The 23,057-nt window shown below is 48.1% G+C and overlaps 1 protein-coding gene across 9 annotated transcripts in view; it reads left to right on the forward strand.

Moving 5' to 3' along the window:
- Positions 1-23,057, forward strand: part of NUGGC (nuclear GTPase, germinal center associated) — a 1,501,499-nt gene that overhangs the window by 958,384 nt on the left and 520,058 nt on the right. For all 9 annotated transcript variants that reach the window (XM_069221057.1, XM_069221058.1, XM_069221055.1 and 6 more), the window contains one exon: positions 3,863-3,971. In XM_069221057.1, coding sequence (XP_069077158.1) covers positions 3,863-3,971 — 109 coding nt within the window. The remainder of the gene's footprint in view (positions 1-3,862; positions 3,972-23,057) is intronic.

The following is a 23,057-nucleotide window of genomic DNA, read 5'->3' on the forward strand; positions in this document are numbered from 1 at the left end:
ACAAAAATCCAACATACACAATAAAGTTATGAATTTTTAAATTAAAAAGAGTCTTGCTCAATAGAAAACAATGAATGCGGTGATGTTACCAAAGTACCTGGTTTGCGTAAAAAATAAAGCTGCACAGGCGATCGTGCGTGTACATGCCAGTTCGAATTGGCAGCTTAAAACTGAGTCATGTTTATAGGGCCACTCATGTGGGTGACAGTCAGTGCTGCAGGCCCACTAGTAGCATTTGATTTACAGGCCCTGGGTGCCTCTAGTGCACTTTACTAGGACTTACTAGTAAATCAGATATGCCAATCATGGAAAAGCCAATTACACATACAGTTTACACAGAGAACACTTGCACTTTAGCACTGGCCAGCAGTGGTAAAGTGCCCAGAGTACCAAAAGCAACAAAAACAAAGTCCAACACACAGTCAAAACCTAAGAAGCAGAGGCAAAAATGCCTGGGTAGACCACCCCAAGGATGCCAGGTCTAACAGGTGCCCTCCGAGGGCATGTATTAATCCATCACTGGATTGAGCGAGGGTTTATTAATACAAGATGTTTGATACCATACATCCGTAGTGTAGGAAAATGCCACTTTTGGCATGGTTGCCTAGTGTTGATGCCAACTTTGATTGAAAATGTGCTGGGATTCTGCTAACCAGGCCCCGGCACCAGTGTTCTTTCCTAAAATCTGTACTTTTGTTTCCACAATTGGCACATCCATGGTACACAGTCAAGTCCCTTGAAAAAGGTACCCCTGGTACTAAGGGTCCTGTGGTCACAGAAGGTCCCCAAGGGCTGCAGCATGTATTATGCCACCCTAGGGAACCCCTCACCAAGCACATGTACACTGCCTTTGCAGCTTGTGTGTGCTGGTGGGGAGAAGGAGGCAAAGTCGGCATGGCACCCCACTCAGAGTGCCATGCCCACCAACCACTCTCTGTGGCATAGGCTAGACAACCCTCTAGCAGGCCTTACAGCCCTAAGGCAGGGTGCACTATACCACAGGCAGGTGAGGGCATAGCTGCATGAGCAATGTGCTTCTACAGTGTCTAAGTCCATTCTTAGACATTGTAAGTGCAGTGTAGCCATACTGATTAAATGGTCTGGGACTTTGTCATTACGAACTCCACAGCTCACTAATGGCCTCACTGAATACGGGGAAGTTTGATATCAAACTTCTCAGCACAATAAACCCCCACTGATGCCAGTGTGGGATTCTTGAAAAATGCACATAGGGGCCATTCTAGAGATGCCCCCTGTATGTTAGCCAAGTTGCTAGTGTAGGACTGACCAATATTTTCCAGCCTGCCACTTTCATACAAGGTTCTGACCACATGGGTTGAGAACCCTTGTGCTCTCAGTGGTCAGAAACAAAGCCTCTCCTGGGTGGAGGTGCTTCACACCTCCCCCTACAGGAACTGTAACACCTGGCGGTCAGCCTCAAAGGCTCAAGCCTCGGATTGCAGTTCCCCAGGGCATGCCTCCCCCCACCCTCAACCCCCGGCCAAAGCTCCACTTTTGGCAGGAAGTCCGAATTCTGGCAGAAAAATTAGGGAAAACATGGAGGAGTCACCACCCCAGTCAGGACCACCCGTAAGGTATACAGAGCTGAGGTGCCCCCCCCCCCCCCCCCCCCCTCCCTGCAGAATTCTCCATCTTGGTTTGGAGGACAGGGGCCAATAGGATTAGGTTTGTGCCCCCCCCCCCCCCCCCCCCCCCAAAAGGGAGTGGGCACAAGGAGGGTGTAGCCACCCTCAGGGACAATAGCCATTGGCTACTGCCCTCTGACCCCTAAAACGACCCTAAATCTAGGATTTAAGGGCCTACCTGAACCCAGCTCACTAGATTCCTGGCGACCTGACAAGAAGAAGGAGATAGCTGAAACCCCCAGGAGAGAAGAAGGAAGATGACAACTGACTTGGCCGCCGCCCTACCGGCCTGTCGCCTGCTTCAGAGAACCTGCACAAGAACAGGACAGAACAGAACGCATCCAGCGGGACCAGCGACCTCTGCCAAGCTCCAGAGGACTTCCCTGCACCCAAAAGGACCAAGAACTCCCATGGACAGCGGCCCTGTGAAAGAAGAAACCAACAGCTAAGGACTCCAGCCTCACTCCGAATATGTGAGTCCTGATCACTCTGCACCCGACGCCACAGTCCGTGTCCAGGTGGCCCAACCAGATAGAGAGGATCCCCAAGTGATTCTGAGCAAGTGCCCACCCTGTGTTGACCTCTCCACCCCTCCACGACGACCCCTGCAGAGTTAATCCCGAGGACCCCCCTGACCACGAAAGCTCCGGACAAAGATATCTGATGCCTAAAGACCCATTGCACCTGCAGCCCACAGGCCTTGGAGAACCCGACCTCCGGTGCAGCTCGTTCAGCAGGTGGCCCTCTTTCCTGTCCAGCTTGTGGTTTGCCCGAGACCCCCTGGACCTCCCCTGCAGACTCTAAGTGACTCCTGGGGTCCCCACCTAAGCAATCATTGGAGACCCGACACCTTCTTTGCACCCTGCACCTGGCTGCCCCAGCACCGCACCCCCTAGGTCTGCCCTCTGAAGAATCAAGTACTTACCATCATGCAGGACAGGTCTGAATCCAAGTGCCCCCACTCTCCATAGGAACTCATATTCATTTTGCCTACATTTTGACCTCAGCACCCAGCCGTCCCCGTGTTGCTGGTGGTGGGTGTTTGGGGTTAACCTGAACCCTGACTTGTGGACTTGCTAATCCCCAGAGACTGGAACTGTAAGTATTGTACTTACCTGTAAAACAATCTCACTTTTCTTCCCCTCTGCATCTGTTTCTCAAAATTGCACAGTGTCAAGTTTGAAAACAGATTATTGCCAATATTTCAAAAACTGTAACTCACCGATTTGAAAATACTGTTGATACATGTGTGAAATACAAATCTTTTGAAGTACTTACCTGCAACTTGAATCTTGTGGTTCTAAAAATAAATTAAGAAAATATATTTTTGCTATATAAAAAACATTGGTCTTGAGTTAAGTCATTGAGTGTGTGCTTCTGCTATTGTCTGTGTATATACAACAAATGCTTTGCACTTCCCTCTGATAAGCCTAACTGCTCGACCACACTACCACAGAAGAGAGCATTAGTATTACCTACTTTAGCCTCTGTTAAGCCTCTGGGGAACTCCTGGACTCTGTGCACATTATATCTCATTTTGAAATAGTATACACAGAGCCAGCTTCCTATCCCTAGTTTCAGTGAAGCCATCATGTAGCTGCAAAACTGGTAATGACCGTTGTCCAGCACATGTACTCAGAATGGCTTCCCTGTACACATATGTCTAAGAATCGACAAAGACTTAGTAAGGGCATATTTGCTCATGCATATATGTCCTCGCTTGTAATATAATGCACCCTGCCTTAGGGCTGAAGGCCTGTTGTAGGTATGTCGTACAGATAGTGCAAGCAGTGCTTTAGGGGACATGGCACACAAGGGTGTGCTATGTCGTGTTTTCAATTGTGGGAGCACCTTGTTAGGCAGCCTGCAATGGCAGTCTTCATGAGGGTGCTGTTGGATCCATTAGAGTAGCACAAGTCGTGCTGCAGCTCTGAGGGGCCCTCTTCAGTACTCAGGCCCTGGCTACCAGTGGTCCCATTTACTAGAAACTTACAGAGATGCCAAAGGACCAGGTCACTTGGTGATCAAGTGACCAGGTGTCTCGTTTTTGGGGAAGGAACACTACCACAGGGGACCTGGTTAACAGGAACCCAGTTCTGTTCAGTCAAAGTTGCACTTAAAACCAGGAAAAAACGGGAGGGGGATTACTGCAATCGGAAACCAGCTCCCTACAGTGGGCCTTTGTTTATGATGCATTTATTGTGTTCTTTTCTCAGCTACATAACTTCGTCCTGGACCAGAATGAATACATCAAGAACAGGCAGCGTGAAATATCCCGCATCCTGACCCCAGACATACAGCGCTCAATGAGTCAGGCTTACACAGGTAGGTTTATGTAACAAACATCTAATATTCATCCATTTTCAAATAGTGCCTGCACTTGTTCGTGGAAGATTAAGGTATATTGTAAAGCAGAGTGCTAAGATAATAGTTGTCAATTATTTATTCAATTATTTACCCCTCTTATAGTATACCTGGCAGTAGTTTGGCTGCAGTACATTTCCAAACTTTATCTTCTACTCCTCCCAATGCAGTATCTACAATGGTATTTAACAAGTGGGCTCTTTATTTTTATTCCTCTATTTTCTGTGTACCTCTATTTTTTTTTTTTTTCCAAATTATCAGATTTGTCAGTGGCAGGCTTTTCTGCTTTATTTGGTACCCTGCTTTTGTGCTGTCCCCGTTTTAGATCAGACATGTTTTTGGCTATTAATTGTGTAAAACCTCCCATAGTTTTGTGAAAATTGATAGTGTGAGACACACCCTCTCTATGGGGCATCCAAGAGATTTTTAAGAGAAATTGTTGATGCTCTCATCAGAGAAATTATTGTCATCTGACTCCAACAAAGACTACAGATGAAAAGTTAATTTCCCATTGATATCTGCATAGGTATTGGACTGGAATCGTGTAAATCTTCAGTTCCAGCAAATGATGCTAAGTGGACAGGCAACTGGTCTGGCCAGCAAACCATAAAGGTGCTGATAGGCACCATTAAGGTCAGTTGCTCTTTTACATATGCCACAGACTTTGGGATCTGTGACCCAGCCAGCCCAGTTTCTCATATCATTTGGCATCATGTAGCTGCCAAATTCTGGCTTCAGTGTAATTGCATGAACATGGTCTCCATATCCAACCCGAGATGCATCCAGAGGTGCATTTAATCCAATTTGGAAGCTAAATAGTAAATAAGTGGATATTCATCCTGGTCCCACACAATGGCTATACGAGCAGGTAACAGAATGAGATGAGGATAGAAACAGTGAAGAAGTCTTGTTTTTCCTCAGAAATCACCTTAAGCATCTCTACATCTGGGACTGGATCTCGATGACCGCTAGTTGTTATTTTCTCCAGCACTCTTCTGAAGACATATCAGTTTACTTTAAAGTATCACATGCAGAATCAAAGCAGCGATCCTTCTTTCCTTCAGCAATTCTCATTGTCTTCACATTTGTCTCCGCATTTAACGGTTCTCATTAAATGTCAATGTTATAATATTCTTCAATCACCTGCACCTCTGGGTCGTTCCTCAAGTGTCACTTAATAACACAGAGGCTCCCACAGTCTATAGTTCTCTCTGACTCCTAGATCATATTGACTTTCTCTGGACTGGCTGCAAAGACGCTAAAACTCTATTTGACTTCACTGTACTGGATATGCCACTTTCAGGCAAGACTTAATGGGAAAGTAAAAAAAAATAAAAAGGCTGTCAGAGTGTTCGCTTCTGCTAGGAAACATTCCAGTGAGAAGTACTTTGGCCTCTTCAGTAATGTCTATGAGGAGGTTGTTTCTTTTTTTTCTCCTTTTTTTAAGTATCTTTATTAGATTTTACAACCATAAAAATTGATAAGACAGTCACAACAATGTGCTCATATAAAACAGTTATCATCATTGTAGTTCAGAGTTGCCATCTGTTTGCCACACATCAAGATAATTTTTCATATGCATCTAGTCTGCTCTGTTAGTCTGTTCTTTCCTAGAAGATGCTTTTGTATCACCTATCTGATGGAGACATCTAGTTGCAGATGCCTTACCTTAAGATTTCCCTAGGCATCAGTCTGGATCCAGAGATGTTTCTCGACTGTACCACTGTGCTCCGTTAAGTGGTGTCAATTGGCTCCTTGTCGGTGCCAGAAATTGTCGCAAGTCCTATATAGGCGCCCCCCCAATGCGCTGACGTCAGTTCTTTTCTTTCCATGCCAGCCAGCATTGATCCGAAGAGCGATCTACCCTTCAGTCACTTTTTGACTAGTCTTTTTTTACATTTTGTCGAACATTTTTTAGGGCCATGTCATCAGATGATGTATGTGACGGATTTGCAACTCGTCTGCCTTTAGTGTTTGGAGCACGACCCGAAGTCGTGCTCCAAAAGCGGGGCCCGGCCTCCAAAGTCTTTGAAGGAGTGCTCCCAAAAGCTAAGGGCCTGGCACTCGACTCCACGTAAGCCCCGATCTCGTTCGAGAGGAAGGTCTTGTGATTAGATCACGGACTCCCTCTTGTACGTTGTCCTACTCCAACCCCCCTGGACGATAGGAAAAGTTGAGGCACAAAAAGAATTTGAAGACCAAGCGATGAGGGACTGGGTGCATTGTCACTCTAGGCCTCAGTTTACAGATCCTGTATCTGGGCTGACTCTGCGCCTCCCTGAGTTTTTGGGAGCTGGAGCGACACTCTCCAAACAAACTCTGAGAGTTTTATGAGGCCATGCGCTTCATAAAATCTTCAGCCGACTCCCCTGGAGCACCTTTTGGCCCATGTGGAGTCAGAAGTGGTCTCTTCGATTTCCACGCCAGCGGTTCCGTCCTCATCTCAGAGCGGAACTCAAGGATCCATTCCTGGGTCTAGACCTGCATTGGTCATACCATCTCCGACCATCCCTGACACTGACGTTCCGCCGGCGCCCGTGCTGTTGGGTGGCGCAGGCCCCATCCTCACTGCCGTCTCCAACACTGAGCCGGATGGGCGTTGTACAACGCCGGCTACGGCGCTCACAGGAGCCTTGCCCCCTATCTCGAACCCCGAGCCTTGTTTCTGTGGGGTTAGGTTACCGTGAGGAATGAGAGGGGTCGCTGGACCCTTTAGAATACCAGCTCCAAGATAACATTGATTGGCGTATGGACCAAGGTGAAGCCAGTGGTGTGCACACCTCACCAAATACTGGCATGCTTTCTCCCATACCGTGCCTATGGAGGAGGGAGCTTCATAATCAGTGGTGGCGTGCAGAGCAGCCGAGGTCCTATACTTCGAGCTGCCTTCAGTGGCAGTGAGGACTAACCTCCTGACAGAGGAGCTTCAGCCTGGGGCTACATCTGCTTCCCTTTAATGGAGCCTTTTGTAGGAAAGTGCCCTCTTTCTTGCCATGGTTACCCCCATTTTTCTGCCTGTTGTCAGTGTGTTTGACTGTGTTCACTGGGATCCTGCTAACCAGGACCCCAGTGATAATGCTCTCTCCCTTCAAATTTGGTAACTTGTACCTTTTTCACTCTACATTTGGCATACTGCCCCCTCCCCCCCTCCCATGTAAGTCCCTATTATATGGTACATAGGTACCTAGAGCACCTATGTACCAGGTGGATCCCTATGGGCTACAGCATGTATTATGCCACCCATAGGGAGCTCATGCAAAGTGTTCTGCAGGCCTGCCATTGCAGCCTGCGTGAAAGGGTGTATGTATGCACCCTCTCACTACCATGTCACTGCACCAGGTCACTGTAAATTACCCCTATTCCAGGCCCCCCGACCCCAAAGGCAGGGTGCAAGTACCTGTGTGTGAGGGCACTAGCTGAGGTTCCCCCACGAACTCCAGTACTATTTTCCTGGACTTCGGGAGTGCAGGGACACCATTTTATACGTGTACTGGACCTATGTCCATCTACATAATGGTAACTCCAAACCTAGGCATGATTGGTATCCTGTCGTAATCATATCCCAGTATTCTTGCCAGTATTGGAAGTATGATTCCATGCACTCTGGGGGCTCCATAGCATTGCTCCTACCAGTCTTCCAGGGTTTCCCGGGCATCCCAAGCTGCTGCTACCCCTCAGACAGGTTTCTGCCCTCCTGCTGCTTGGACAGCTCAAGCGCAGAAAGGCAGAACAAAGGATTTCCTTTGGGAGAGGGAGGTAACACCCTCTGCCTTTGGAAACAGGTGCTACATGGCTTGGGAGGGGTAGCCTGCCCAAGCCACTGGTATGCTTTGAAGGGCCCATTTGGTGCCCTTCATGCTTAAACCAGTCTACACTGGTTCAGGGAGCCCCAGTCCATGCTCTGGCACACAACTGGACTATGGAAAGGGGATTGACCACTCCCCTGTCCATCACAACCCCAGGGGTGGTGCTCAGACCTCCTCCAGAGGGTTCCTGGGTTCTGCCATTTTGAATCCAAGGTTGACAGGCACCTCTGGGAGCATCTGAGTGGCCAGTCGAGGCAGGTGACATCAGAACCCCCTCCTGATAGGTGCTCCCCTGGCTAAGTGACCAATCCCTCTTTCAGCGCTATTTAGGGTCTTCCTCTCGGATGAGTCCTCAGACTCTGCTTGCAAGACTCCAGCAGGACTCCTCTGTAACCTCCACTTCGACTTCTGGCCACTGGGACTTCGACTGGACTCTCCAAGAACCGACAACGCTGCAACACACGAAAAAAGACTCTTCTGCAACATTGTTTCCATTGCTCCTGCCAGCTTTGCAACATTTTCCCAGCTGTGCTTTCTCAGAAGACAGCAACTCTTCAGCCTGCATAAGAAGAAAGAAGGAATCTCCCTTGGAGTGAAGGAGTTACTCCCCTGCATCCGCAGGCACCTACTGCAACGATGACCGGCTGCGTGGATCTCTTCTCCTCTTCACCTCATCTCTTGCAGCTGCCAAGGCTTGTTGTCATCTCCTCCATGGGATCTTCATGCTACGCGCAGCTCCAGCCCCCAGCACTCCTTCCAACAAAGCACAGCCCTCTGTGTGGTTCTCCCGTGGCGTGGGATCCTCTTCTATAGTTCTGCGTGGGCTCCTTCTGCAACTCCTGAGTCCTCGTCCTGTGGGACTTCGGTGGGTGCTGCCTCTGTTCCTGTGGGCTCTCCATGTTGCTGGGGGTCCCCTCTGGCTCCCCCTCAGTTGAGTCCTCCTGGGCCTTGCTGGTCCCTGGCAGCACCACTTTTCCACTAAACGCAAATTTGCCTTTGCCAAAGCTTGTTGGTGGAATTCCTACATAACACCCGTCTGCATTCTTCACTGCATCATAGGACATCTTCTGCATACATCAGGAACTTTCTTCCATCGTCTGGGCTGCAGTGCTGACCTGTTATTCATCACCGCCAACCAACTCCTGCAAGTACAGCTGGGTGGGTAGTAGCCCCTACTCCTCCTGGACTCCACTGTGACTCTTGGACTTGGTCCCCTCTCGCCACAGGTCTTCCTCTCCTGGAATCCATTGCTGGTTTCTTGCAGTCTTCTCTGGGTGCCTTCTTTTCTTCTCTTCCTTCCTTTTTAGTGGTTTGGGGAAATTTCAGTGATTTACTAATGCTTTCCTGGTCTCTGGGGGATGTTGTAGTACTAACCTCTGTGGTTTCTTGGTACCCCCAGCTCCCCTCTACACATTCCACTTACCTGGGTGGGAGCCCTGCTTTCGCTTTCCATTTTTTTAGTTTAGTTTATGGTTTAGGCTCCCCCTAGGGTCACTATTGTTTACCTACATTTGAACTGTTTGCTACACTTTGCTATGCCTATTTCTTATTACTAGTGTACATATTTAGTGTGTTACTTATCTCCTAAGGGAGTATTGCCTTTCTAGTAATTTTTGGTATGGTGTCACTAAAAAAACGACCTTTACCTTTGTAACACTGTGTGGTTTCTCTCATGTGTGTAAGTACTGTGTGACGATAGTGGTATTTCTTGAGGTTTGCATGTCTCCTAAATAGGCCTTGGCTGCTCATCCACAGCTACCTGTAGAGAGTTTGGCTTCTAGACATTGTCTACACTACACTAATAGGGGATACCTGGACCTTGTATAAGGTGTATGTTCCACAGGTAACCACCACACACCAGGCCAGCTTCCTACAACACCCTTCCATGTAGGCAAATCAATCATCTTGCCTACTTGTTACGCACCCCGCATCCTTCTAGGGAAGAGGAAAGACTCCACTCCCTGGAACCAAAAAGAGCTCTGGCGTTCTACCTTGATCGTACCAGAGTGTTCTGGGTGGGGATCAACCCTTTTTTGGTTATGTGGGTTCTGAGAAAGATTGGGCAGTGCAGAAGAGAACCATGTCCAGATGGGTCATACTCTTGCATTAAATTATGCTACGGACTGCCTAAGAAGCAACCCCGTGAGGGTTTGCGTTCTCATTCTACCAGAGGTAAAACTGCAACTACTGCATTAGCAGGCTGAGTTCCAGTCCTGGATATCTGTCAGACGGCAGCGAGGGCATCTCTGTACATGTTTCCCAAACACTACTGCCTATACAGTCTGGTCCGTAATGAGGGTGTGTTTGCCTGTTCGGTCTTGCAGGACTTTCTGGTGTGATCTTAATTTGCAGACTCACCTCCGAGGATGGTATTGCATGGGTATATATTCTAAGGTTAAGAATCTGGAACTAGATGTCTCTATCAGATGGGCAACTTACTTACCTTTGGTATCACCTTATCTGGTAGAGACAGTATCTAGTTGCATATTTCTTACTGACCCACCCATCTTCTGAGTTCTGTGAACTGATATCTGAGGTCGGGGATTACCCTTTCAGGGCCCTAACTTTGATGCACCAGGGGGTCAGTATTCTTCATGGCCCTGCGCTTCTGGCGTGGAAAGTCGTGAAGAGAAACTGATTTCAGCATGCCTTGGTGGCGCCTATATAGGACCTGTAATGTCATTTGTGGCGCGGACAATGCCATTGATAGGACATGGAGCTGATTGACGCCACCTAATGGCATGTAGGGGTACATCTCAAGAAAAATCTCCGGATCCAGATTGACCTCTGGAGAAATTCTAAGGTAAGCAACTAGATATTGTCTCTACCAGATAAGACATTACCAAAGGTAATTAACTTGTCCTGTATGGTCTATCTTAAAACTTCACAATTTCAGAATTATGGCTATCTTATAAAGCATAGTCTTGATACTCATTATCCCTTATTCTTCTACTACTAAGTGGTCCCATCTTAGGGTTAATATATGTGCTCATTTATGTTGATCCAGTTTCAAGGGGGTATGGCAGCTGTTGCAATATTTCGGCCCATTCTGCTAAGTCTTCTGTTAGTCCTCATTCTGAGAGTTCAGTGTGCTTTTCCTATGCTACTGCCTATTCCAGCATAGCCTTCAGACTTTGTGGCCCTTGGTCTAGCATTAATTTAAGTTTCATTTTTCAGTTTTCCAGGAAAATCCCAATTAAATGCAGTTTGTGTTTCTGCATCGTAGGATCCTCACTGATAGTCATAAACATAGAATTCCAGTGGATTTGCAGGGATCCCAGAACACCTTTTCTTCAATTATAGAAAGTCATTAGTTGGCGGTAACCACCTCAATTTCCATAGAATTAGAGTTACCTTGATTAAAGAATTTCAGGCCTGCTTTTTACTGATTTGTTTTTTCTTGATCATAAGAGGCATCTAATCAATCTAATGTGTCCTTGTAGCAGCATCTGACAAAAGACAACCCTAGGTTTAATTGTGTTAAAAAAAATAAAAAAAACCTATTGAGCACATACAGAGGAAGTAAAACGGTGCAGAGGAAGTGTAGGAAGTTGGCTCTGTATGTGCTATCTCAAAGTGAGAGATAGTGTGCAGAGAGTCCCAGGGTTCCCCTTAGAGGTTGATAGTGGCAAAATTAGATAATACTAATGCACTATTTTGCAGTAGTTTGGTTGAGCAGTAGGCTTATCAGAGGGTATTGTTAAGCACTTATTGTACACACACAGGCAATAAATGAGAACACAAACTCAAAGACAACTCCAGGCCAATAGGTTTTTATAGAGAAAAATATTGTTTTCTTAATTTATTTTACATCCACAAGATTCAGAATTCAAGTACGTACATTAATTGTAAGGTACTTGGCATAGGTAAATATGGAACTTTGAGTTAAAACAGTATGGACACAGTTTTGGCAAAAATGGCAAATAGCTATTTCAAAAGTGGACACACTGCCAAAATCAACAGTTCCTGGGGGAGGTAAAAGTATTGGTTAGTTTCCCAGGTAAGTAAAGCACTTACAAGTTCAGTCTCCTGGGCATAGGCAGCCCACCGTTGGGGTTTCAAGGCAACCCCAAACACCCAGCACCAGCAACCAGGGCTGGTCAGGTGCAGAGGTCAAAGTAGGGTCCAAATAGCATAGGTGCCTATGGAGACCAGGGGTGTTCTGGTTCCAGTCTGCTAGCAGGTAAGTACCTGTGTCCTCGGGAAGCAGACCATGGGGGGTTTTGTAGAGCACTGGGGAGGGGGTGAGGGGGTCAAAAACAGGCACACAAAATACACCCTCAGGGGCATAGGGGCGGCCGTGTGCAGTGTGTGAAGTAGGTGTCAGGATTCAGATAGGAATCAATGGAGAGACAAGGGGGGTCACTCTGGCGATGCAGACCGGGCACGGGGTGCTTGTCGAGCCAGCCACCGACTGGGCAAGGGGGGGCTGCCTGCTGGTCACTCCTGCACCGGTAGTTGATTTCTCTCAGGCCTGGGGACTGCGGGTGCAGTGCTTCACCCAGGGGTTGGGTTCTTTGTTACCGGGCAGTTGCGGTCAGGGGGAGCCTCTGGATCCTCTCTGCAGGTGTTGCTTTGGGGGTGCAGGGAGGTCGTCTCAGGGAGTTCACATCATTGGAGTCGCCTGGGGGGTCCTCTCTGCAGTGTTGGTTCTTCTGGACACGAGCCGGGGGCGTCAGGTGCAGATTGTTGGGGACTCACGCTTCCAGATTGAGGCTGGTGTCCCTTCAAAGATGGTTGTTTCTTTGTTTCTTGGACAGAGCCGCTGTTCACTGGAGTTTCTTGGTCCTTTGGGTGCAGGTCAGTCCTCTGAGTCCTCAGAGGTAGCTGGTCCCGCAGGATGCGCCGCTGTGCAGGTTCTTTGAGTCTGGAGAAAGGCCGGTAGGGCTGGGGCCAAGTCAGTTGTTGTCTCTGTCGTCTCTGTGGGGCTTTCAGGTCAGCAGTCCTTCTTTCTTCAGGTATCAGGAATCTGATTTCCTGGGTTCAGGGTCGCCCCTAAATACTCAATTTAGGGGTGTGTTTAGGTCTTGGGGGGCAGTAGCCAGTGGCTACTGTTCTGGAGGGTGGCTACATTCTCTTTGTGCCTCCTTCCTGTGGGGAGGGGGGGCACATCCCTAATCCTATTGGGGGGAATCCTCCAAAACAAGATGGAGGATTTCCTAAGGCAGGGGTCACCTCAGCTCAGGACACCTTAGGGGCTGTCCTGACTGGTGGGTGACTCCTCCTTGTTTTTCTCATTATCTCCTCCAGACTTGCCGCCAAAAGTGGGGGCTGTGTCTGGAGGGGCGGGCATCTCCACTAGCTGGAGTGCCCTGGGGCGCTGTAACACGAAGCCTGAGCCTTTGAGGCTCACTGCTAGGTGTTACAGTTCCTGCAGGGGGAGGTGTGAAGCACCTCCACCTATTACAGGCTTTGTTCCTGGCCACAGAGTGACAAAGGCGCACTCACCCCATGTGGCCAGAAACCCCTCTGGATGTGGCAGGCTGGCAGAAACTGGTCAGCCTAACACTAGTAGTTGGACTGGTATACAAAGGGTGACTGGGAGGTGAACCTACTGGTCTTTGGAGACGAGACGCAGAGGAAACCCGCAACGCTTCCGACGCTGCTGCTGTTTCCGGTTGCGAGCGCACTGAGTGCGCCGCTACCAGCTGCCTGCCTGCCGGGCGCATGTCTGCTTGACTGACCACCCCCCCCCCTGCTGTTCCTAAGCCCTCCAATAAGCCGGGCTTCAAGAATGGGTTCAAGGGGGGCCCCGGTGAGATCGGGAGAGCCGGGAAAAAAACAGTGAGCCGGTCAGCGGGAGCCCTGGCAGCCCTTCTGTGGCAGTCAGGAGTCCACGACACGACAGACCGGCACAGTGTTACGGTGCAAGCTATGGTACAAGCTACAGTACAGGCAGCAGAGGAAAGAGGAGGAGGAGTGGAGCTGGAGTAGGAGGATTGAAGGGAGGAAGAAAGAAAGAGAAGAAAGAGGATTGGAAGTTCTGCAGAAGGAGGTGGCGGAGAGCGGGATACGAGTGCAGGACTCTAAATCAAGGTAAGGGGGAGAAGGGGGTGTCTCACCCTCACACCTCATCCCCCTGGGTACTTGGCTGTCTGGTTGCACGTTTCTCCAGCCCCAGCCTGCCCCATTTGCCTGCCTGCCTCATACCGTCTCACACCACCTCATTTTCACCTCTTATCGACCTCCATTGACTCTCACTGCCTCGTAAGAGACCTGTAGGAGGCTTAAAGGTACTTTTCTCCTTTCTAGACTTCCATTGACTTCCTTTGACTTACAGGAGATATAAAAGATATCATAGTCATCGCAACTGTTGTTTGGCTTGGCTGCTGCTACTGCCGCTACTGTTGCTGCTGCTGCCTTGAAGCCCTGAGCCGAAAGCCTACGGCAGGGGGTGCGGTCCAGGAGTGATGAGAGCTAGGAGGATTGGAGGTTAAGTTGTGTTGGCCTCTCCACTTCCGCTCTCCTTGTTCCTGTCTACCTAATTTTCCTTGATACCATTGTGATTTGGTGGTATTCTACTATCTTCAACACTGCTTACATAAGATACTGTGGTGTGCCTAGGACCACTTCGCAGCGAGAGTGTGATCAAAAGAACAGGATCAACAGAATTATGTCAAAGTGTACAAGAAGGAGTAGGTCCTTCCTTAATCGAGCATGTAAAAAAACTAAATCAACCCCTCTGAGAAACAAGGGGGTACAACAATTAAGTATAAAAGGTCTGAATTCTATTCTACCATTCCTTTCGAAGGATCCTGGTGAGAAAATAATGGTTACGGCAGGAAATACATCTGGTATTATTAACAAATCTTTTCAAGGTCCCACTCCGAGCAAGGATCTGAATGCTCTGAGGAGTGAGGGCACTATCATCATGGAGGGGTCTGCTGGCTTCGCTGTCGCCCCTCCCATGAGTGGGTCAAACCAGGTCAAAGTTACTGATTTCACACTCCCTGATATAGATCCGGATGAGGTGCTTGGTGGCAGATTAGCTCAGTCGACTACACCAACAAGACCCGTAGAAGAACATTCTAATATTGAATCCCCCTTGCTAAAACTATTTAGTAGTACCCCTTCGGATCACTTTATCTTTGACTTAACTCCATCAGATACTCCGGATCTAATGTGTCTATCTGTACAACGGGTAGTCCTCGCTGATTCTCTTAAATGCCTTGAAAGAAATTTAACTTCTTTCTTGCAACTTTTGGAGAAAACAGTAAAAAATTCAGACCATAATCGACATTCTGGTCTCTATTTTAAAAGTCTTACTAGCAAATCAAAATATGAGTCATTCCTCCACAGAGCTGACTATGGCAACTAAACAAGAAACATGTAAGAGCTTAGGCCTTATCTCCAATGGTATTAGCCTGCAGTTTCCAGGTGTCGAGGCCTGGAAGATCGCAGGTGATAAATTATTCTCTCACTCTTATAGAGGAACTCGAAGGAAAACCACTGGTTGTTGAGGGAGCCACTACTACAGTAATTCAGGCCTCTGTAGAGAATGAGATATACCCCTTGGACAATTTGTTCACTAATACAAAATTATTTCTTAATACTTCTCCAATGGCTCATGTTGCCCAGATGAAGGAGGCTGTCACTAGTACCAGCGCAGCACCATTTCCAATTTTTCTTCCTAAAGATCATCCACCCATGAAGCAGGTGGATCAAACGGAAACCAGTATGGGTCTGGTCAGCAGAATATCAAAAATAAGAGGGAAAAAGACTGGAAAGAAAAGAAACCGTAGAATCATAAAAAAGTAAGGAAGGTTAAGTTTGAAGAAAGAGAAAAGGGGGAATATATGGACATTGTGGAACAGGTCCCCTCATCGAAGAAATCTCAGGGACTGAGGGCGCGTGTATCGTTGTACAGTCACAAGTCCAGGTTCAGACGTATGAACCAGTGATACCAGTGATTTCACGTGCTAGATCAGATTCTACTATCATGCTCCACCCTGATCTTGTCCAACCCGTGGTCAAGGAAATTCATCCTGGGTTAAGTACTTTGAATGTGGGAGGAAAAATCAGGGGGGATAATGGCCTTGTAGGAAAGTAGCATCTATCCCCATTTTTTCATGTGTGTCAGTTTGTTTTTGCCTGTGTCACAGGGATCCTGCTAGCCAGGACCCCAGTGCTCATAGTTTGTGGCCTATATGTGTTCCCTGTGTGGTGCCTAACTATATCACTGAGGCTCTGCTAACCAGAGCCTCAGTGTTTATGCTCTCTCTGCTTTTACAATTGTCACTGCAGGCTAGTGACCATTTCCACCTATTCTGATTGGCATACTGGAACACCCTTATAATTCCCTAGTATATGATACCTAGTGTAAGGAAATGCCTCCTTGGCATGGTTACCCCCTGACTTTTTGCCTTTGCTGATGCTAAGTTATGATTTGAAAGTGTGCTGAGGCCTGCTAATCAGGCCCCAGCACCAGTGTTCTTTCCCTAACCTGTACTTTTGTTTCCATAATTGGCACACCCTGGCATCCAGGTAAGTCCCTTGTAACTGGTACCCCTGGTACCAAGGGCCCTGATGCCAGGGAAGGTCTCTAAGGGCTGAAGCATACCTTATGCCACCCTGGGGACCCCTCACTCAGCACAGACACACTGCTTGTGTGTGTTAGTGGGTATAAAAAGACTAAGTCGACATGGCACTCCCCTCAGGGTGTCATGCCAACCTCACACTGCCTACAGGTATAGATAAGTCACCCCTCTAGCAGGCCTTACAGCCCTACGGCAGGGTGCCCTATACCATAGGTGAGGGCATAAGTGCATGAGCACTATGCCCCTACAGTGTCTAAGCAAAACCTTGGACATTGTAAGTGCAGGGTAGCCATAAGAGTATATGGTCTGGGAGTCTGTTGTGCACAAACTCCACAGCACCATAATGGCTACACTGAAAACTGTGAAGTTTGGTATCAAACTTCTCAGCACAATAAATGCACACTGATGCCAGTGTACATTTTATTGTAACATACACCCCTGAGGGCACCTTAGAGTTGCCCCCTGAAACCTTAACCGACTACCCGTGTAGGCTGACTGGTTCTAGCAGCCTGCCACACACCAGACATGTTGCTGGCCACATGGTGAGAGTGCCTTTGTCACTCTGTGGCTAGTAACAAAGCCTGTACTGGGTGGAGATGCTTATCACCTCCCCCTGCAGGAACTGTAACACCTGGCGGTGAGCCTCAAAGGCTCACCCCCTTTGTTACAGCACCCCAGGGCACTCCAGCTAGTGGAGTTGCCCGCCCCCTCCGGCCACGGCCCCACTTTTGGCAGCAAGGCCGGAGGAGATAATGACAAAAACAAGGAGGAATCACTGGCCAGTCAGGACAGCCCCTAAGGCATCCTGAGCTGAGGTGACTCTGACTTTTAGAAATCCTCCATCTTGCAGATGGAGGATTCCCCCAATAGGGATAGGAATGTGCCCCCCTGCCCTCAGGGAGGAGGCACAAAGAGGGTGTAGCCACCCTCAGGGCTAGTAGCCATTGGCTACTAACCCCCAGACCTAAACACACCCCTAAATTCAGCATTTAGGGGGTCCTCAGAACCTAGGAACTCAGATTCCTGCAACCTAAGAAGAAGAGGACTGCTGAACTGAAAACCTGCAGAGAAGACGGAGACACCAACTGCTTTGGCCCCAGCTCTACCGGCCTGTCTTCCCACTTCTAAAGACACTGCTCCAGCGACGCGTTCCCAGGGTCCAGCAACCTCTGAAGCCTCAGAGGACTACCCTGCATCTAGAAGGACCAAGAACTCCTGAGGACAGCGGCTCTGTTCCACAAAGACTGCAACTTTGCAACAAAGAAGCAACTTTGAACCAACACACGTTTCCCGCCGGAAGCGTGAGACTTTGCACTCTGCACCCGACGCCCCCGGCTCGACTTGTGGAGAACAAACACCACAGGGAGGACTCCCCGGCGACTACGAGACCGTGAGTAGCCAGAGTTGACCCCCCTGAGCCCCCACAGCGACGCCTGCAGTGGGAATCCCGAGGCTCCCCCTGACTGCGACTGCCTGCTTCAAAGACCCGACACCTGGTAAAGACTCTGCACCCGCAGCCCCCAGGACCTGAAGGATCCGACCTCCAGTGCAGGAGCGACCCCCAGGTGGCCCTCTCCCTTGCCCAGGTGGTGGCTACCCCGAGGAGCCCCCCCCTTGCCTGCCTGCATCGCTGAAGAGACCCCTTGGTCTCCCATTGATTTCTATTGCGAACCCGACGCTTGTTTGCACACTGCACCCGGCCGCCCCTGCGCCGCAGAGGGTGTACCTTCTGTGTGGACTTGCGTCCCCCCCAGTGCCCTACAAAACCCCCCTGGTCTGCCCTCCGAAGACGCGGGTACTTACCTGCTGGCAGACTAGAACCGGGGCACCCCCTTCTCCATTGAAGCCTATGCGTTTTGGGCACCACTTTGACCTCTGCAGCTGACCGGCCCTGAGCTGCTGGTGTGGTAACTTTGGGGTTACCCTCAACCCCCAACGGTGGGCTACCTTGGACACAACTTTGAACCCTGTAGGTGGATTACTTACCTGCAAAACTAACAAATACTTACCTCCCCCAGGAACTGTTGAAATTTGCACTGTCTAGTTTTAAAATAGCTTATTGCCATTTTTGCCATAACTGTACATGCTATTTTGCTGATTCAAAGTTCCTATGATACCTGAGTGAAATACCTTTCATTTAAAGTATTGTTTGTAAATCTTGAACCTGTGGTTCTAAAAATAAACTAAGAAAATATATTTTTCCATATAAAACCTATTGGCCTGGAATTGTCTTTGAGTGTGTGTGTTCCTCATTTATTGCCTGTGTGTGTACAACAAATGCTTAACACTACCCTCTCATAAGCCTACTGCTCGACCACACTACCACAACATAGAGCATTAGAATTATCTCTTTTTGCCACTATCTTACCTCTAAGGGGAACCCTTGAACTCTGCATGCTATTTCTTACTTTGAAATAGTACATACAGAGCCAACTTCCTACAGTCACTAAAATAAAGTACCTTTATTTTAAGTAACTCTGAGTATTGTGATTCTTATGATTTAGTGCTATATGATATAAGTGGTATAGTTGGAGCTTTTCATGTCTTCTAGTTCAGCCTAAGCTGCTCTGCTATAGCTACCTCTATCAGCCTAAGCTGCTAGAACACTACTAATAAGGGATAACTGGACCTGGCACAAGTTTCTGGGTAAGATCTTTTCGGCTTCGACAAAAGATCATGATCACATTCACTGTAATACGAATAAAGCACTTTCACTTGCCCAATACCTGTCTGCGTTCTGTAAGGCAAATGGTAAAAGTAATTTCTTACATTTACTATCGGCCTATCAGGTCAAGATCCCAGCGACTCTTTTATACACGATAGAGTGTATTGATATTACCAATTGGGATTTTTTGGACAAGAAAGAAGGCCGCATTTTGAGACGCCTGGTCTCTTGTAATCACGCAGTCTCAGGGGCTGCACTACGTCTTTAATTTGGCATAAGGAATATCTTTGTGCAAGGCCTTGTGGCAGTGATAAGAAGGGCGCACAACCTCATGCATAGTGCAGAAAGTAAATCGAGAAACCTGGCCTACAGTGAGATCTTTAACAATCTGAGGGAAAAATCTGTTTTCTTTTCAGAAACGACACAAAATTCGGCTCTTAGAGCTGGACTTGGACCTTTGTCCTTCAATTCCCTATGCACTGCTAAAAAAAATGATGAAGGAAGTGTCATGGTCCAAAGGCTTCTTGTTGGACATGGATGTGTGTCGCCAAAGAAGAGGTTTAGAGAAGTTAAGTAACTCCGTAACTATGAAAATGGTGCAACCCTATTTGACCTGGAATTTAAATCATGGGTGAGGCGATTGTGTATCCTGCTTCGATTTAATAGATTGCCACTGAGAGATCTTACCTCTAGGTGGGATGGCTCATCTAGCATTTGTGATCTGTCACGTGGAATACAATCTCTTTCACACATTCTGTTTATCTGTCCGGCTCTAGCCGCTCCACGGCAACTTTGGTTGAAACCCCTCTTCTTGCGGCTTAATACTAGACCTCACAGAGAGGTATTGGATTCATGTTACACCCCCCACAGTGATATATTTTGTTATAGGATTTATAAGTTTTTTCCAATCTTTTTTGCAGATATTTTGAATTTCTGAGTTTTATATAAATTTTTTTTTACTATTTTATCATGTATTTATAGGAGTTACCCCTCTTAAGAAATGTGTATTATCTTATGTTGAACTTTTATGATGTTGTATCATCACTCATATGGATCTCTTTATAGTTCCGAAACAGGGTAATAAATAAATTGAATTGGACTGGTATATAGTATTTTTCTCCCCACCAGCACACACAAGCTGTGAGGCAGTGCGCATGTGCTGAGTGAGGGATCCCCAGGGTGGCATAATACATGCTGCAGCCCTTAGAGATCTTCCCTGGCCACAGGGCTTGTGGTACCAGTTACAAGGGACATATCTGTGTTCCAGAGCTGTGCCAATTGTGGAGACAAAGGTACAGTTTAGGGAAGGAACACTGGTGCTGGGGCCTGGTTAGCATGGTCCCAGCATACCTTCAATCATAACTAGCATCAACAAAAGGCAAAAGGTTTAGGGTGTAGCCGTGCCATGAGAGGCATTTTCCTACAAGAAATAAAAAAAAAAGAAAGGTGGGGACTGTGAGGTCAAGAGTTCAAGGAATTCTAGGAAAATACACTGTTACTTTAAGGAGCCAACACCTCCCCCTTCCAGCATGCACTGTACTGGCAGCTTTCCTCACACTCTCAGTTCTTTTTTCTGGCTCATGCTGAGAGGATCTCTAAAGACTTTCTGGGTTTCCTTACCCAGTTTTTTCTTAACTTTTGTCACAAATGTGTTCTTTACTTCGTTTGACATCGCTGAGTTTATTTGTATGAAACTGCCTCTTTTGACATGGTCATCTGTAGGAAAATGGCTCCCTGTTGCAGTTACCCTCAACGTTTTGCCTGATATTGATGCAGACTTGACTGAGAAGTGTGCTGGGTCCCTGCTAATCAGGCCCCAGCACCAGTGTTCTTTCACTAAAAATTTACCATTGTTTTCACAATTGGCATAGCCCTGGCACACAGATAAGCCCCTTGTAAAAGGTGCCAGTGGTACCACGGGCCCTGTGACCCTAAGGTCCCTAAGGGCTGCAGCATGTGTTGTGTCACCCTAAGGGACCCCTTACCTAACACAGGCACACTGCCATTGCAGATTGTGTATGTTGGTGGGGAGAAAAAGGCATAGTCGACATGGCATCCCCCTCAGGATGCCATGCATCCAAAATACTGCTGTGGCATAGATAAGTCACCCCTCTAGCAGGCCTTAAAAGCCCTAAGGCAGGGTGCACTATACCACAGGTGAGGGCATAGCTGCATGAGCAATATGCCCCTACAGTGTCTAAGCCTAGTCTTAGACATTGTAAGTACAGTGTGGCCATATTAAGTATATGGTCTGGGAGTTTGTCAAAAACGAACTCCACAGCTCCGTAATGGCTACACTGAATACTGGAAGGTTTGGTATCAAAAGTCTCAGAATAATCAACCCACACTGATGCCAGTGTTGGATTTATTGCACAAATGCACACAGAGGGCATCTTAGAGATGCCCACTGTATTTTATCCAATCCTTCAGTGCAGAACTGACTGGTCCGTGCCAGCCTGCCACTGAGAGACGAGTTTCTGACCCCATGGGGTGAGAGCCTTTGTTCTCTCTGAGGCCAGAAACAAAGCCTGCACTGGGTAGAGGTGCTTCACACCTCCCCCCGCAGGAACTGTAACACCTAGCAGTGAGCCTCAAAGGCTCAGGCTTCGTGTTACAATGTCCCAGGGCACTCCAGCTAGTGGGGATGCCCGCCCCCTGGATACAGCCCCCACTTTTGGCGGCAAGTCCAGGAGAGATAATGAGAAAAACAAGGAGGAGTCCCACACCAGTCAGGACAGCCACTAAGATGTCCTGAGCTGAGGTGAACCCTGCCTTTAGAAATCCTCCATCTTGATTTTGGATAATTCCTCCAATAGGAATAGGGATGCTGCGCCCCCCTCCCCTCAGGGAGGAGGTACAAAGAGGGTGTAGCCACCCTCCAGGACAGTAGCCATTGGCTACTGCCTCCCAGACCTCAACACACCGCAACATTTAGTATTTAGGGGCACCCCAGAACCCAGGAATTGAGATTCCTGCAACCTAAAACAAGAAGAAGGACTGCTGACCTGCAAGCCCTTCAGAGACGATGGAAGACGACAACTGCTTTGACCCCAGCCTTACCGGCATGTCTCCTGGCTCGAAAAACTGCAACAATGACGCATCCAACAGGGACCAGCGACCTCTGAAGACTCAGAGGACTGCCCTGAACCTAAGGGCCAAGAAACCTCCATGAGCAGCGGCACTGCTCAAGAAACAGCAACAATATTGCAACTTTTCTGCAACTTTCAAAGACCTCACACTTTCCGCCGGAAGCGTGGGACTTCACCCTCGGGACACGACACCCGGCTCGAGATCCACAGAACCAACACCACAGGGAGGACTTCCAGGTGACTGTGACCCCGTGAGTAGCCCGAGACAACCCCCCTGGACCCTCATATCGACGCCTGCAGAGAGAATCCAGAGGCTCCCCCTGACCGTGACTGCCTGTAACAAGGGACCTGATGCCTGGACCAAGCACTGCACCTGCAGCCCCCAGGACCAGAAGGAACAGAACCTCAGTGCAGGAGTGACCCCCAGGCGACCCTCTGCCTAGCCCAGGTGGTGGCTGGGCCGACAAGCCCACCCTGTGCCTTGCCTGCACTGCTAGAGTGACCACCCGGGTCCCTCCATTGTTTCCAATACAAAATCCGACACCTGCTTTGCACACTGCACCCGGCTGCCCCGGTGCCGCTGAGGGTGTGTTTTGTGTGCCTACTTGTGTCCCCCCAGTGATGTACAAAACCCCCCTAGTCTGCTCCCCACCGAGGACACGGGTACTTCTCTTCCAGGGGATCCTCATGAATAGTCATAAACATTGAATATTCCCGCCCTTGTGCGGGGACCCCGGAGCATATATAAAATACACATATATAAAGTATGAAATATGCACGAAAAATATATATAGCATTTTTAGTAGACAAATTTTCATACTAAACTCATATATACATGTGTAAAACAGCAATGCAGACTATAAACATAAACAGGCTAAAATGCTTTATTTCTATGGAGCTTTTTTTTTTTTTTTTTTTTTTTTTTTTTTTTTTTTAATTGTTCTCAAAAT

Source organism: Pleurodeles waltl, chromosome 2_2 (assembly GCF_031143425.1).
Source record: "Pleurodeles waltl isolate 20211129_DDA chromosome 2_2, aPleWal1.hap1.20221129, whole genome shotgun sequence".
In the NCBI taxonomy this organism is placed as follows: Eukaryota; Metazoa; Chordata; class Amphibia; order Caudata; family Salamandridae; genus Pleurodeles; species Pleurodeles waltl.